A 14805-nucleotide genomic window follows, 5' to 3' on the forward strand; every position below is an offset into this window, starting at 1 on the left:
AGCTGTTTGGCCGACCGCCGAAGCCCCGGGACTCTCAGGCAAAACTTAGCTCTCAAAACAGGTTTCCAAAATCTCTGACATTAATCCGATGACTGGCCTTTGTGCAAACGCTTCTGAAGGGATCTTTTGGTTAGAGTGGACAGAAATACCCGGTTAAAGTATTTATTGCCTAAGCGTGGAGTTGAAGGAGATTAATAACATGTTCAATTCAATTCAATTCAATTTTATTTATATAGCGTCTAATACAACAAAAGTTGTCTCTAGACGCTTTCCAGAGATCCAGAACATGAACATAAACCCCTGAGCAATTATTACATAAACAATGGCAGGTAAAAACTCCCCTTTAGGGGGGAAGAAACCTGGACCAGGACCAGGATCATAAGGTGGGACCCTCCTACCGAGGGCCAGACTGGGGGGTCGGGGACGTCAGCAGCACAGCAGGCAGGTGGAAGCAGCAGCGGGATGACCAGAGGGGGTGGGGACCGCAGGCAGGTGGAAGCAGCAACGGGATGACCAGGGGTGGGACCGCAGGCCAGCAGCAGCTCCCGAAGCTCCGGCCCAATCAGCAAGTCCCAGGTTGGGGTGCAGGGTCGGGGAAAGGTTGAGAAGGGGCAGGGCCAGGGAGAGGAGTCTTGACGGACAAACCTCTCCCCCGCCTGACCGGGCCGTTACCCTGCCCCCCTCACTCCCACGCTGCCGGATCCGGTGTTGTGCATTCAGAGATTCTCTTCACCACCGGCAGAGGATGCTGCACCATGTACAAAAGAGAAGAAAAAGGGGGGCCAGCACAAGAAACTACAGGAGCGACTCTAACACACTAGAGTTTACACTAACTAGAGATTTACCAACACCAGCTAGAGGTTTACTAAACACTAACTATAGGCTTTACTAAACAGAAATGTTTTAAGTTTAGTTTTAAAGGTGGAGGTGGTGTCAGCCTCCTTAACCCAGATTGGAAGTTGGTTCCATAGTAATGGTGCCTGATAGCAGAACGCCCGCCCTCCAAATCTACATTTAGATACTCTAGGAACTACGAGTAAACCTGCACTCCGAGAGCGGAGAGCTCTGCCAGGAACATAAGGCACTATCAGGTCTTGCAAATAATGCGGAGCTAAACTGTTTTGGGCTTTATATGCAAGTAATACAATTTTAAATTGAATTCTGAATTTTACAGGTAGCCAATGGAGCGACGCTAACACTGGAGAGACGTGGTCTCTCCTGCTGATTCCTGTCAGTACTCGTGCTGCTGCATTTTGGATCAGCGGGAGCCTATTCAGCAAATTACTTGGACATCCTGCTAACACATTACAGTAATCCAGTCTAGAAGATACAAACGCATGAACTAGTTTTTCTGCATCACTCTGCGAGAGGATTTTTCTAATCTTTGCAATATTACAGAGATGGAAAAATGCTATTTTACAAACCTGATTGACATATGGTTTAAACGACAAATCCTGATCGAAAATAACACCAAGGTTTCTCACAGTTGCACTGGAAGCCATTGCAACACCAACAACATGTGCGACCAACTACAGGTATTTATGATGATTACTGTTTATTTGGTAGCTATTCAAAAAAAAAAAAGAATGTGCATGTACAGTATGCATAATGCTGTGTGTTGCAGTGTTTTTACTCCCCAGAACGGTTTCATGCATGCAGGCCTCACTTGTTCAGTTGTGGTTCCTCACACTGCAGAAACCAGGAACAAAAAGATGCTGCACATTCATATACCTTTGTCTTTTTTTCCTTTTAAGATTTGTGGCACTAGAAGTGAATATTGAGACAGGAACTGGAGACGGAGAGAAAGAAACCTGCAGGAAAGGAGCTACAGGTCGGGACTCAGACCGTCGGTGGCTGCACATTTAGCTGTAGACGGAGAACCTGCTCAACCAGGCGACCACAGGACCACATTCACATGCAGATATCTGATTAAAACGTACGCTCGAGGGTCAGGTTCCTCCGACAGACCATTTAACTCCAGCCCTCCTTTGATAAGAATGAAACAGCACAGTTTTTGTATGTATTTATTTTCAAAAAGCGTTTTGGTAAAGAGTCTTCACGGGACTGACAACAAAGTCCACACTTTATGATGCCATTTCACTGGATTACTACAAAGATGGCTCCAGCAGTTTTGTCTATAAAACCCCCTTTAAGAGAATGCTGTGACTTTATTCACTATTTGTCACCGGTATTGATTTAGGAGCAGTGTGTTTGAGGAGTGAAGTGAATATCATCGTGTTAAGGGAGTGAACACGAGACATCTTTCAACCACGGATGCAAACTAAAGCAAACTTTTCATTGGTGTCAAAAGGAAAAATCCCTGCAAACTTTTCCTAAGTAGAACACGTGCAGGAAACTTTACAGGACGGTCCAGAACCCACAAAATGAGCAGGACTCGTTAACTAAAAGCCACCGTTCAAGCTCGTGAAGTCAAGCAAACCCTGATGTGACTCAGAATTATTGAAAGATGAGGTTGAATAATGAGCCCATGTTTTACTTAAATTGTCTGATGTGTGTCCCTTTTGTTTACTCCAAGCGCGGGATTAAGGCCATTTTTTAAATTAAAGAAACGCTGTAAATAAAAAGAAACGCCGCTGCAAATAAAAAAAAACATGCAAATAAAAAAGCCACAACGGAAGTGAATTACCGGGGACTATTTTTGCAGATGCACCAGTGTTTTTTACGTGAGAGGAGAAGAAGACGACGAAGAGGACGTAAGTGAAAAGGAAGAAATAAGAAGAGCGAGGAATAAGAAGAACAACGAACGAGAAAATAACTGAAAAGGTTAGTGTTCAACGTCACTACGTGTAATTTTTAATGTGCAACACCGGTGCATCGGCAAAAATAGTCCCCGGTAATTCACTTCCGTTGAGGCTTTTTTATTTGCGTTGTTTTTTTATTTTGTTTGCAGCGTTTCTTTTATTTGCAGCAGCGTTTCTTTTTGTTTGCAGCATTTATTTTATTTGCAGCAGCGTTTCTTTTTGATGCAGGGTTTATTTTATTTGCAAAGCGTTTTTTTAATTTGCAGCTGCGTTTGTTTCTGTTTGCAGCGTTACTTTTATTTTCAGCAATGGCGGGTCTCGGCCACAGTACTTTTCAGATAATAAAAGCTATTGCCGACCAATAATCTGGTTTGAAACATCAGAACATGTTGCACATCTGCAAATAAACACTCTTGTAGGCCAGCATCAAATGTCATTCCTGGATCATTTTAAATTCATGAGATTTGCATGAAAGGTCATCGCATCAGTGTTAATTACATGTGAAGCAGTTGCTTAGCAACCAGATCAATGCCTTATGTTTGTGGATTTTATGCCTTGCATACACCATAGCGATCAAATCATCCTAGAAGTTGACATATAAACAAAAGAAAGATAGTCCTCCTTGCGCTGACGCTACTCTCCGGCGACTCTCGGCGTCCCGATGGTGAAACGTTCTCGTGATGCCTCCGTTGCTCCTGAACATGATGGTGATCGTCAGTCATTATTAACACACGAAAACAAAAAGAGCCACTTCTTTCCCCGGCCTCGTGTGGCCTCATGTGGCCTCCTCGGCCAGCCAGCGCAGCACCTCGGCCTTGTTCTCCGTCACCCACTTCATGTTGACCGTGGTCTTCTCGATGGCCTGCTCCAGGGCCAGCGTGCCGGAGCCGAAGCCCACGTGGAGGTTGTCTTCTCGGAACTTCTTCAGCTGGGAAAAGAAGAGGAAAAAAGACTGTTGCATTTCTTTCCCTGTGAGTTAAAACGTATTCACATTCATTCCTCAGGTAGAAGTATAGATACTAGAGTTTAAAAATACTCCTGTAGAAGTTGAAGTATCAACTCAAGTTTTTTACTCAAGTAAAAGTATAAAAGTACTGGTTTCAAAACTACTTAAAGTATAAAAGTAAAAGTAATGTAAGGGGGAAAAGCCATTAAGGACAAAAGCCATTGAAAATGAATGTATCTTAGTATAATGTAAATATATTAAAGAAGCATATATGTGTACTATTGAGCATTAACATGTGTTAATATAAATATATTAAAGAAGCATATATGTGTACTATTGAGCATTAACATGTGTTAATATAAATATATTAAAGAAGCATATATGTGTACTATTGAGCATTAACATGTGTTAATATAAATATATGAAAGAAGCATATATGTGTACTATTGAGCAGTAACATGTGTTTCAGAGAGCAGCAGATATGATGACTAGTTGTCTATAAGTATTGTAATGGTGCAAAAAGTCAAACTTCAGAGGCATGTTATCATTTATCCTAACCTTTATTGGAATGTATACATTTTTTTTTTGCTGCTGTCTCTCTCTTAAAATAACCATCATTCTAGGAAAAAATCATACTCATACACACCCACATATGTACATGTCCACTAGGAAGGAAGGAAGGGAGAAAAGAGGAAAGGAAGAAGGAAGGAAGAAATGAGCCTGAAAGAAATTTAAGAAAGGAAGAAAGAAAGAAAGAAAGAAAGAAAGAAAGAAAGAAAGAAAGAAAGAAAGAAAGAAAGAAAGAAAGAAAGAAAGAAAGAAAGAAAGAAAGAAAGAAAGAAAGAAAGAAAGAAAGATAAATTCCCGTTGATGAGGTTTTTGTGTAACAAACATGGTGGATCTGAGAGAGAGATAGATTTATAGTTACAAAGGTGGAGTTGAATTGGTATTTTTTTATCGTCATTTTTATCATTATCAGGATAAATGCCAGAAATTATCGTGATACATTTTGTAGTCCATACCGCCCATCCCTAATGCAAATATATTAAAGAACCATATATGTGACTATTGAGCATTAACATGTGTTTCAGAGACAAACCAATAGGGTGTTGGAATGGTATTATGTTTATATTTCTCATCCAACCACAACCAAATTCACTCTATCCGGATGGAACAATTTAACTGGATAGTTTTTATTAAAGGCCCAAATGAAATAGAGTAACGAGGCTGTTTTTAAAATGTAAGGAGTAAAAAGTAAAAAGTCGTCTGAAAAATAATTACTCCAGGGAAGTATAGATAACCAAAATGTCTACTTAAGTAAGGTAACAAAGTATTTGTACTTTGTTACTGGACACCTCTGGTTAACCCCCCCCCCCCCCACATCTCTCCCTCATCCCTCATCCCTCCCTCATCCCTCCCTCATCCCTCTCTCCCTCCCAGGCAAATAGAGTGCATAGTTCAGCGTGCATAGTTCAGCGTGCATGCCTGCATGGCTGCATACCTCCTGCAGCTCAAACTCTGTGGAAAATCGCCTGGTGATCCCCGGGATGAGATTAGAGAAGGAAAACGATCCCCTTCCATACCTGAGATAAAGGATGCAGATAAGCACAAGGACTTTATGCATGGTTTATGTTAGTTAGTTAGTTAGTTTCACTTTATTGTCCTTTCAGAAATTCTTTTTGCATCTGTGGCAGTCAGAATACATAGCCCAAAACAAACAAACAGAACAATATAAAAGACAATTCGAATAGAACGATTAAGTGCAGTATAGAGGGAATGCACATGACGTCACAGATGCGACTTCACAGCGGTTTACGCCCACTGAGTGTCAGAAAGACTGAGTGTCAGAAAGACTGAGTGTCAGAAAGACTGAGTGGCAGTTTAGACTTTCAGTTTGAGCAACTGGAAAACATCTAAAATGGGAAAGAGCTGTTGTGGGATCGACTGTACTCAAAGATTGAGTAAGAAATCTGAGTTATCGTTTTACAGACTGCAGAAAAATAATCTTAAGAGAGACAAATGGATCGCTGCAATTCACAGAAACAACTGGATTCCAGACACCGAAACGTGGATTTGCGGTTCCCATTTTGTATCAGGTAATGTTGGATTTTTGGGTAGCTAACGTTAAACGGTCAAATCATAAAGTTCGGTGTCCTCATCACTTTAATTTCTACAACAAATCCTGCCTTGAAGTCGGACCAAGCATCAAGACTTTTGTATTCCTTCAAGCTTTGCTTCGTGTATTTCCCCGGCGTAGAAATTAAGTACAAATAAATATCAGGAAACTGGATTGGTGTCCAAATATTAATGTCCATGGACCACTGGTTCTTGGTAACTGTACCAAATATTAATGTCCATGGACCACTGGTTCTTGGTAACTGTACCAAATATTAATGTCCATGGACCACTGGTTCTTGGTAACTGTACCAAATATTAATGTCCATGGACCACTGGTTCTTGGTAACTGTACCAAATATTAATGTCCATGGACCACTGGTTCTTGATAACTGTACCAAATAGTAATGTCCATGGACCACTGGTTCTTGATAACTGTACCAAATATTAATGTCCATGGACCACTGGTTCTTGGTAACTGTACCAAATATTAATGTCCATGGACCACTGGTTCTTGGGGTAACTTTACGGGTCACTGTCAAGTCCAACTGCCTTTAATTTAAGCCGATAATCGTCTATTATTCCGTCTTCTCCACTAGTTGCAGCTGTTTTTAACCACTCAGTGAGAGTAAGGGGGCTGGTCCAGTGGGAAAGTGACGTCAATGCAGACTCTCTATAGTACAACACTATACAATAACATAACTTATTTTTTTTTTTTTTTTTTTATTATTTTCGTTTATTTCGGCATGTTTATATAGACACATTTCATCTCCAGAACATTATACATTGCATACTCAGCACATGACGAAAAGGGTACGGGAGAAGCTGACGCTTATCAAAGTCCCGCCCCGTTCTATGTAAGATTCATGATCACATCAACAACAGAATTCAGTAAGATACATAGTTTACCACATAGCAATTTGTCTAATTTCATCCTTCACAGTCCAGATAGCATGTATGTTTGTACACGTGTCCAGTCCACTCATCCTGATCACCGTTCCTGTGATTTACTACTGTGTCCACTGTTCAGTTATTTTTATGTCCAAGCCTCCTTTTGCATGCAATCCACTTTGCAATGGAGGTGCGTGTGTCAATGCAGATTTTGATTAGTCGCCGTCCTCTGGCTCTCTAGCCGCCTTTGCCCCCTCCGCTCGTACTGACTTCATCTCTTCCCGAGCTTTGGACACCTCCGACCATACATAGAGCTCAATGTCACACACACACATTTTATAGTGACTTTGTTTTGTTTCCATGTTTTGATTTATCTATGTTTATCTAGGTTTGATAATCCTTCAATAACAGTTTCTTTAACCCATGTTTGAAAACAGTTACATTTCTTGCTAACTTTAATTCATTGTTTAGGCTATTCCACATTTTCACACCAGCTCCTGACAAACTATGGCTTCCCATCGTTGTCCTTATCTTTTTCTGTTGAAACTGCAGCACGCTGCGCATGCTGTGAGGACCTTGACTAAGAGTGAACAATTTCTGAACATTTACTGGTAATGCCGCCTGTGTTGCTTTGTAAATTGTTTGTAGCATCTGAAAATGAAGTATCTCTCTCAGTTTTAGATATTTCGTCTTTATGAACAGTTCGTTCGTATGTGCCCTGGCTGGGACAGAATGAATGATGCGAAGCGCTTTTTTTTTGCAATTTAAATATTGGTTCTGTGATGCCCTTGTAAGTGAAACCCCAATTTTCTACACAGTACCTCATATGTGGGACTATTAGTGCCGAATATATGGTCTTAAGCGAGTTTAAATTGAGAGATTTCTGCAATTTCCACAGAATAGACACACTCCTTGCCATCTTATTTTGAATTATTTTTACATGTGGTCGCCATGTCAAGAGGTCATCCACTAATATACCCAGAACCTTATGTTCCCTCACTCTTTCTATATTGTATCCATTAACTTGCAAGTGTATGCTTTTCTTTACATTATTTCTCCCAAATAACATGAATTTGGTCTTTGCCAGATTTAGTGATAATTTATTTATATTAAACCATGTATTTAGTTTTGTCATTTCTCTGTTAATCGCTTTTTCCAGTATATTCAAGTCGTTTCCTGAGCAGAAAATATTTGTATCATCAGCAAATAAAATAAGTTTTAATACATCAGATGTTTTGATTATGTCATTGATATATAGAGTAAATAGCTTAGGGCCTAAGACTGACCCCTGTGGGACCCCACAGACGACATCCAGGCATGTAGACCTATTTGTTCCCATCTGGACATATTGGACTCTACCAGATAGATAGCTTTTGATCCATCTTAAAGCTGTATCTCTGATACCGTAATCATATAATTTTTCAATCAAAATATCGTGATTTATAGTGTCAAAAGCTTTTTTGAGGTCAATAAAGATGCCTACTATATATAATTTGTGGTCAAGCGCATCTTTAATCAGTTCTAAGGACTCTGTGAGGGCAAGTGCTGTCGAATGTTGCTTTCTGAACCCGTATTGGCTATCACACAGGATGTTGTGTTCAGTCATGAACTTTTCCAATCTGCTATTATAGAGTTTTTCTAAAATCTTTGAACACTGCGGCAATAAGGAGACCGGGCGATAGTTTGTAGTCATATTTATATCACCACTTTTATACAATGGTAATACCTTTGCTATTTTCATCTTGTCTGGAAATACACCGGTTTTGAAGGATAAGTTACATATGTGCGTGAGTGGTGTTATAATTCCTTTTTGTACCGCCTTCAACAGTCTCATGTCAATTTCGTCTACATCTACTGAAGTTTTAGATTTGCACTGTGTGAGGGCATTTACAACTTCTGCTTCAGTGACTGGTTCAAGTAACAGACATGAATTTTTAGTGATTGTATTCTTATCAGAGTCAAAATGGTCCCAGCGCAATGGTGATTCAGGGATGTCCTTGGCCAGCTGTGGGCCAACATTTACAAAGAATTTATTGAATTGATCCACAATCAAGTTCCCGTCAGACACCGTCTCATTATCTATAATAAGGTGGTCTGGGAGTGTGACCTTTGGTTTCCGACCTGATATTGAATTCACTATACTCCAGAGTTTCTTGTTATGATTCTTGTTATCTGATAGTAGTTTTTCATAGTAATCCTTTTTTTGCTTTCTTAGTGCACTATTTATCTTATTTCTATATTTTTTATATTTGGATTCAGCTATTTCTGTTCTGTCTCTGAGAAATTGTTTATATAAAAGGTTTTTTTTCCTACATGCATTTACAAGTGATTTCGTAAGCCACGGTGTGGCTTTCTTTTTTGTTTTGTCTGTTATCTCCCTTGCAGAGCAATGTTTATGGTACAGTCCTGTGAGAGTCTTCAGGAATTCATCATACGCTTTGTTTGTTTCTGTTTCAGAGAGCACATGTCTCCATGTCTGTGTCAACAGCTGACTCTCCAATGCGTTCATATTCTTTTCATTTCTTATCCTAACTAACTTTCTTTTTTTCGTCTCGCTCTTTACAATATGATTCCACTCACACATTGCAAAGACTGGTAGATGATCAGAGATATCGCATATCAATAGTCCACTCACTGGATCTGCTTCTAAGACATTTGTAAATATATTGTCAATTAGTGTGGCACTATGTTTGGTAATTCTGCTGGCCATTGTAATTAAGGGATGCATACCTGCCGCATACATACTATTTAGAAAGTCATCTGTCCCAGCGTTGTTGTTTGGGTTGAGGATATCGATATTAAAGTCTCCACAAATGAAAACATTTTTATGCTTTGTCAGAGAGAGTAGTTCTGTCACACTATCACTGAATAATTCTAACTTTGAATCCGGGGCTCTATACAGACAGGATATTACAGTATTTCTCCCTTTACACATAGATAATTCTACAGTTATGCATTCCATTACATTGTCAATAGCTTTTGACACATTTTCCAATATGACAAAATTAATGCTCTCTTTAATAAAAAGAGAAACTCCTCCACCAGTCTTTTTTTTCTATTTTTACACACAAATTCATACCCACTTAAGATGAAGTTCATTCCCTTTTCTTCATTAATCCAGGTTTCTGACACCGCAATGATATCAAAGGATGTAGAAAATCCTTCCAAGTATTCCAATATGTGATCAAAATTTGCATATAAACTCCTGCTGTTGAAATGAATGATTGACAGCCTCTGATCCATCACAATGTCCTTATTGAACTGCTCCCTTGTATAATATCCACAATTTAGTGCTCTGCTGTAGTAGTAGTGTATAACCGGGTCAATTTCTTCATTCGAGTCTTCTGATCCAAGGTGTTGTTTTAAAGATAGGTTCCTTTTTTCATAATTGGCAATCCTGCCTTTAAGTTTATTCATCTTTGTTTTTTGTGAGTAGGTAATCCATTCTTTTTGTAGAGGTTTCATGGTGAGCTTTGACATATTAGCCGGTAAGTTTCTCCAACTCCTCTACCTCCCTGATCAGCACCGGTCTGGTATTTTCTGGCCCATTTTGTTTGATGTAGACTCTGCAGTTTGCCGTCCAGGTATTTTGTATTTTTCCAGCCTTCTTCAGTTGACGAGCTTTCCAGGCGATGGTGGCGTTTTTCTTGCTGAGATTCTCGTTTATAAACACACTGGTATTTTTCAGCTTACTGCCTTGTTTTAGCAGCGCTATTTTGTGTTTTCTGTTAGTGAATTTCAGCAGAACAGCCCTGTTTACATCTTCACGTTCTCCCACCTTTTTTTTCTTGGGCAGCAGTTGACATGTATCCACATGTTCAAGATCGATCTTAATGTTTTTGGAGGTTAGGAAATCCTGTACCTGCTTTTCCACAGATTGGATGTCTTCCTCCTTCATCTCCTCCTGTCCTCTCGTCGCTGCTGCATAGCTCCTGGGCTTGATCTCAATACCCGTAATGATCACATCATTTAGCTTGTTTTGTTGATCAAGCTCCTCCATTTTGTTGTTTAGAGCTATTATCAGCCCATCTTTTTTCTCATTTTCCTTTTTGAGGTGTTGAATCTCTTTCATCAGGCCTTGCATCCCTTGTAGTTGGCTCTTTATCTCCTTCAAGCATTCCAACTGAACCTCCAAGCCTTCCAGCTGAAGCTTTACTCCCTCCAGGGTCTCACCCATTTGGGTCAGGTCCTGTGGATTGAACTGGTTCCCCTTTTTTGGTGGCATTTTCCTTGGATTATCCGATTCTGTCGCTATTTGATACTTTTCGTATAGCTTTTCGCATAGCGGCTCAGTAGCCCGCTATTGTTAACTTAACACAATGAATAGAATCTTTGATCCTAAAGTGCTTCACACCAAACCTAGTGGATTATGAAATGAATAATGCATCTATAATTTAATTTAGCAGAGCTATACTAGAGGGTATAAAAGGTCTGCAGAGGCGGAACCTGAACCTCCGTCCTGATATCAGAATCCAATTTAAAATTGTATTACTTGCGTATAAAGCCCAAAACGGCTTAGCTCCACAGTATTTACAAGACCTGATAGAGCCTTATGTTCCTGTCAGAGCTCTCCGTTCTCGGAGTGCAGGTTTACTCGTAGTTCCTAGAGTATCTAAATGTAGATTTGGAGGGCGGGCGTTCTGCTATCAGGCACCATTACTATGGAACCAACTTCCAATCTGGGTTAAGGAGGCGAGATTAGACGCTATATAAATAAAATTGAATTGAAACATTTAATTGAATAACAGCAGATATTCTGCATTGAGGGGATGAGATACATCACTGCAGATTATCCTCCCTTTCCTGTCACACGGATTCACAGAGCCGTGACAAACTGACGTGTTGTTGACCTACAATCTTACTAGACATATTGACAATCTTACTGATCTTGTTCTTATTACCTATTGACAGTGAAAAGAACCAAGCAATAAAACATAAAGTGAAAATACTCTCTATAAATGAAAGGTAAAAAAGAATCGTTTCACTCTGAACCGTTGGAGCTTCTGCAGGAAGTTTAGTCGTTGCAAACCTTTTTTATAGATGATTATAGATGAATCTGTATTAGAGTCTGTATTTATTTACAACTTCAATTGGTTCACCGTTGATAACTGTCTGCTGATATGTCCCTCCTTTTGTACGGAGCCTGTAAGAGCTCAAGTGAAGAAAAAAAAGTAGGAGCAGGAGGAAAGTTGCATAATTTGGACAGTTTAATATGAAGATAATTTATATTAGTGTTCTATATTTATCTATTATTTTAGATTTATATTTTTTTTTTTATTTGTAAATTGAGCTACTTTTTTTTAGTACCTCATCCAGGCGGTTCCATAGTTTCACCTTCGACACTGATACACCTTGACATTTTTTTTGTTCTTACTGTTGGAAGATGTAGCTCCATCGGGCCCTGACGAAGTTCCAGGCCAGCGGCATCCCCACAACATTCCTGGCGATGTACTGGATGGTCGACGTGGCGTCTTGCTTGCGGATCTTAGTCGGGTCGAGGCTGTACTCCAGATACCTGGAGGGGGGGGAAAGAAAAACACATGAGAGGAATGTGATATCTCCAGGGAGACGATGGATGCATAAGCTGTGACATCAGAGCTGGAGCAGAAACGCTTCGTTAGATCTTGGTTTCCCTTTTATTATTTTCCTCCATCACTTCTGAGTGTTTTGGTTATTTTGCTTCTGTTTCGGAGGTGATGACTTGTATTTTTCTCAAGTTCCTTTATTCCCCTGGTAAGGAATGGGGTTTATTTTGGTCTTTGACTCCCTGGTTTGTTCTGTTTGAGTTATCCAATGGTGCGTACTGTCACCTCTCCTTTACAGTTCATATACCGACAGCTGCAGATCATCTTGTGAGGGCAGGTTCCTTGTCAAGTTTTGGGATGACACTGTGCTGTTGTCTCTCCTTCAGAGTGCCCAATAGGAATGGGAGATATTTTACCGTTCACGATAAACCAACAAAAAAATTCCCCACAGTAAGAATTTGTATCTCACGGTAAAAATGATAAATTCCTGTTGATGACGTTCCCTGCATTTGTAGACTGGTGTAAGGACAACTTAGAATTGAATGCATCCAAAACTAAAGAAATGTTGGTAGATTTTAGACGCAGCTTCACTGAGAGAGTCATCGATGGAGAGAAGATACAAATATCTGGGCACTGTGTTTGACAACCGGCTTAAATTTGATTTTAACACTGAAGCAACTGGTCAAACGTGGACAGCAGAGGATTCATCTCCTCCGTATGTTGAATTCTTTTTCTGTGAGTCCAGTGATTCTCTGTCGTTTTTATCAGTCCTTCATTGAAAGTCTTTTAACTTATTCTTTTATTTGTTGGTTCAACAACCTGTCACTCAGGGACAGAAACATCTTAACAGTGTGGGGAAAATCTGTTCCAAGATTATTGAACTCAAGCAGAGAGACCTGGTCCTGGACCTGGTCCTGGTCCAGAGAGACCTGGGCTCCCTCTGGGAATAACAGGTTTTGAGAAAGATCAGAGTATTCTGGAACTTCTGTCACGTCTTAGGAAAATAATTTTCCCTGCTCCTTCAGGACGTCGTTCTGTCCAACCTGTTTAAGGGTAATCGCTTTTCCAAGCCTTTTCTCCCCTCTGCTGTTCGGCTATTACATTTAAATGTATCCTTATGAATTTGTTAGGAATGTGTATTTAGGTACTGTATACCTTCTAGGAATGATATCATCCAGTGTTTGTATAAACCAGGGGTCGGCAACCCAAAATGTTGAAAGATATTGGACCAAAAACACAAAAAACAAATATGTCTGGAGCCGCAAAAGAAGAAAAGTCTTGTTTAAGCCTTAGAATGAAGGCAAATGGCAAAAGTCGAAATGTCGAGAAAAAAGTCGAAATGTTGAGAAAAAAGTTGAAATGTCAAGAAAAAAGTTGAAATGTCGAGATTAATGTTGAAGTACAATCTCAAGAAAAAAGTCGAAATGTCGAGAAAAAAGTCGAAATGTCAAGATTAAAAAGGAAAGGAAAACAGAAAAAAGAGAAAAAAAGGAAAAAAAAGAAAAATAAGAAGAAAAAAAAGAAAAAAGAAGAAAAAAGGTCAAACATTTTTGAAAAAGCTCCAGGAGCCACTAGGGCGGCGCTAAAGAGCCGCATGCGGCTCTAGAGCCATGGGTTGACGACCCCTGGTATAGACTGTTTTTTAATTAATTTATTGGTATCAGCACTTTTTTAATGCAACAAATTGCAGATTTTTGCACACAGCATCCAACTTTCTCTCTGTGTTCTATTGAATGTGTTATGTGTTTGTTATGCGTGTGTTTGGGCGCGAGCTGCCAAATCAAATTGCCCTTCAAGGGATTAATAAAGTTGTCTTGAATCTTGAATCTTGAATCTCCCCTGATCAGCCACATCTGTGTTTCGTAAGCCCATGTTAGTATTTATTGTCTTGTCTCTCCCCTTTTCCCTGCTAGTCTGTCTTGTTTTTCCTCCGGTGGTTTTCCCAGAGTTCCTCCGCCTCACCCCTTGTAGTTAAAAATGTTAGGCAGTGCTTTTTCATTGGAAATAAAGGACTTTTGCCTGCAGCTCCTGGATTTTGTTCGTCCCACCTTCTCACAACAAACACCAGCAAAGTTGAGATTCATCCCCAACCAAACCTGTCACGTTTTGGATTTTAAAATAAGGGAGATTTTCCGCCGCCCGCTGTCCCACCAGCCCAGGGGTCGGCAACCCGTGGCTCTAGAGCCGCATGCGGCTCTTTAGCACCGCCCTCGTGGCTCCTGGAGCTTTTTCAAAAATGTTTGACCTTTTTTTTCTTTCTTTTTTCCTTTTTTTCTTCTTCTTTTTTATCTTCTTTATTTCCTTTGTTCTTCTTTTTTTCCTTTTCTCAACATTCTGACTTTTTTCTCGACACTACCTTTTTCTTGATATTTTGACTTTTTTCTCGAAATTTTGACTTTTTTCTCGACATTTTTACTTTTTTCTCGAACTGCATAATGAAAAAAAAAAAATTTCCCCAGTTATAACTAATATAGATATATGTAGCATGTGTTGTCTTCATTCTAAGACTTCATTTTTTGCGGCTCCAATTATACAATTATGTGCTCAGAATCTGACAGGCCGACCG

At 39.8% G+C, this 14805-nt stretch overlaps 1 protein-coding gene across 1 annotated transcript in view; it reads right to left on the minus strand.

Annotated features, from left to right (window-relative positions):
- Positions 1 to 3014: 3014 nt before the first annotated feature.
- LOC133464897 (aminopeptidase Ey-like) overlaps positions 3015 to 14805 on the minus strand; it is a 73557-nt gene continuing 61766 nt past the window's right edge. The window contains exons 19-21 of the mRNA XM_061747099.1: positions 12089 to 12229; positions 5210 to 5291; positions 3015 to 3690 (exon numbers count right to left, since the gene is read on the minus strand). Of these exons, the coding sequence (XP_061603083.1) occupies positions 3538 to 3690; positions 5210 to 5291; positions 12089 to 12229 (376 nt within the window). The 3' untranslated portion in view covers positions 3015 to 3537. The remainder of the gene's footprint in view (positions 3691 to 5209; positions 5292 to 12088; positions 12230 to 14805) is intronic.

The sequence above is a fragment of the Cololabis saira genome, chromosome 2 (assembly GCF_033807715.1).
Source record: "Cololabis saira isolate AMF1-May2022 chromosome 2, fColSai1.1, whole genome shotgun sequence".
Lineage (NCBI taxonomy): Eukaryota > Metazoa > Chordata > Actinopteri > Beloniformes > Belonidae > Cololabis > Cololabis saira.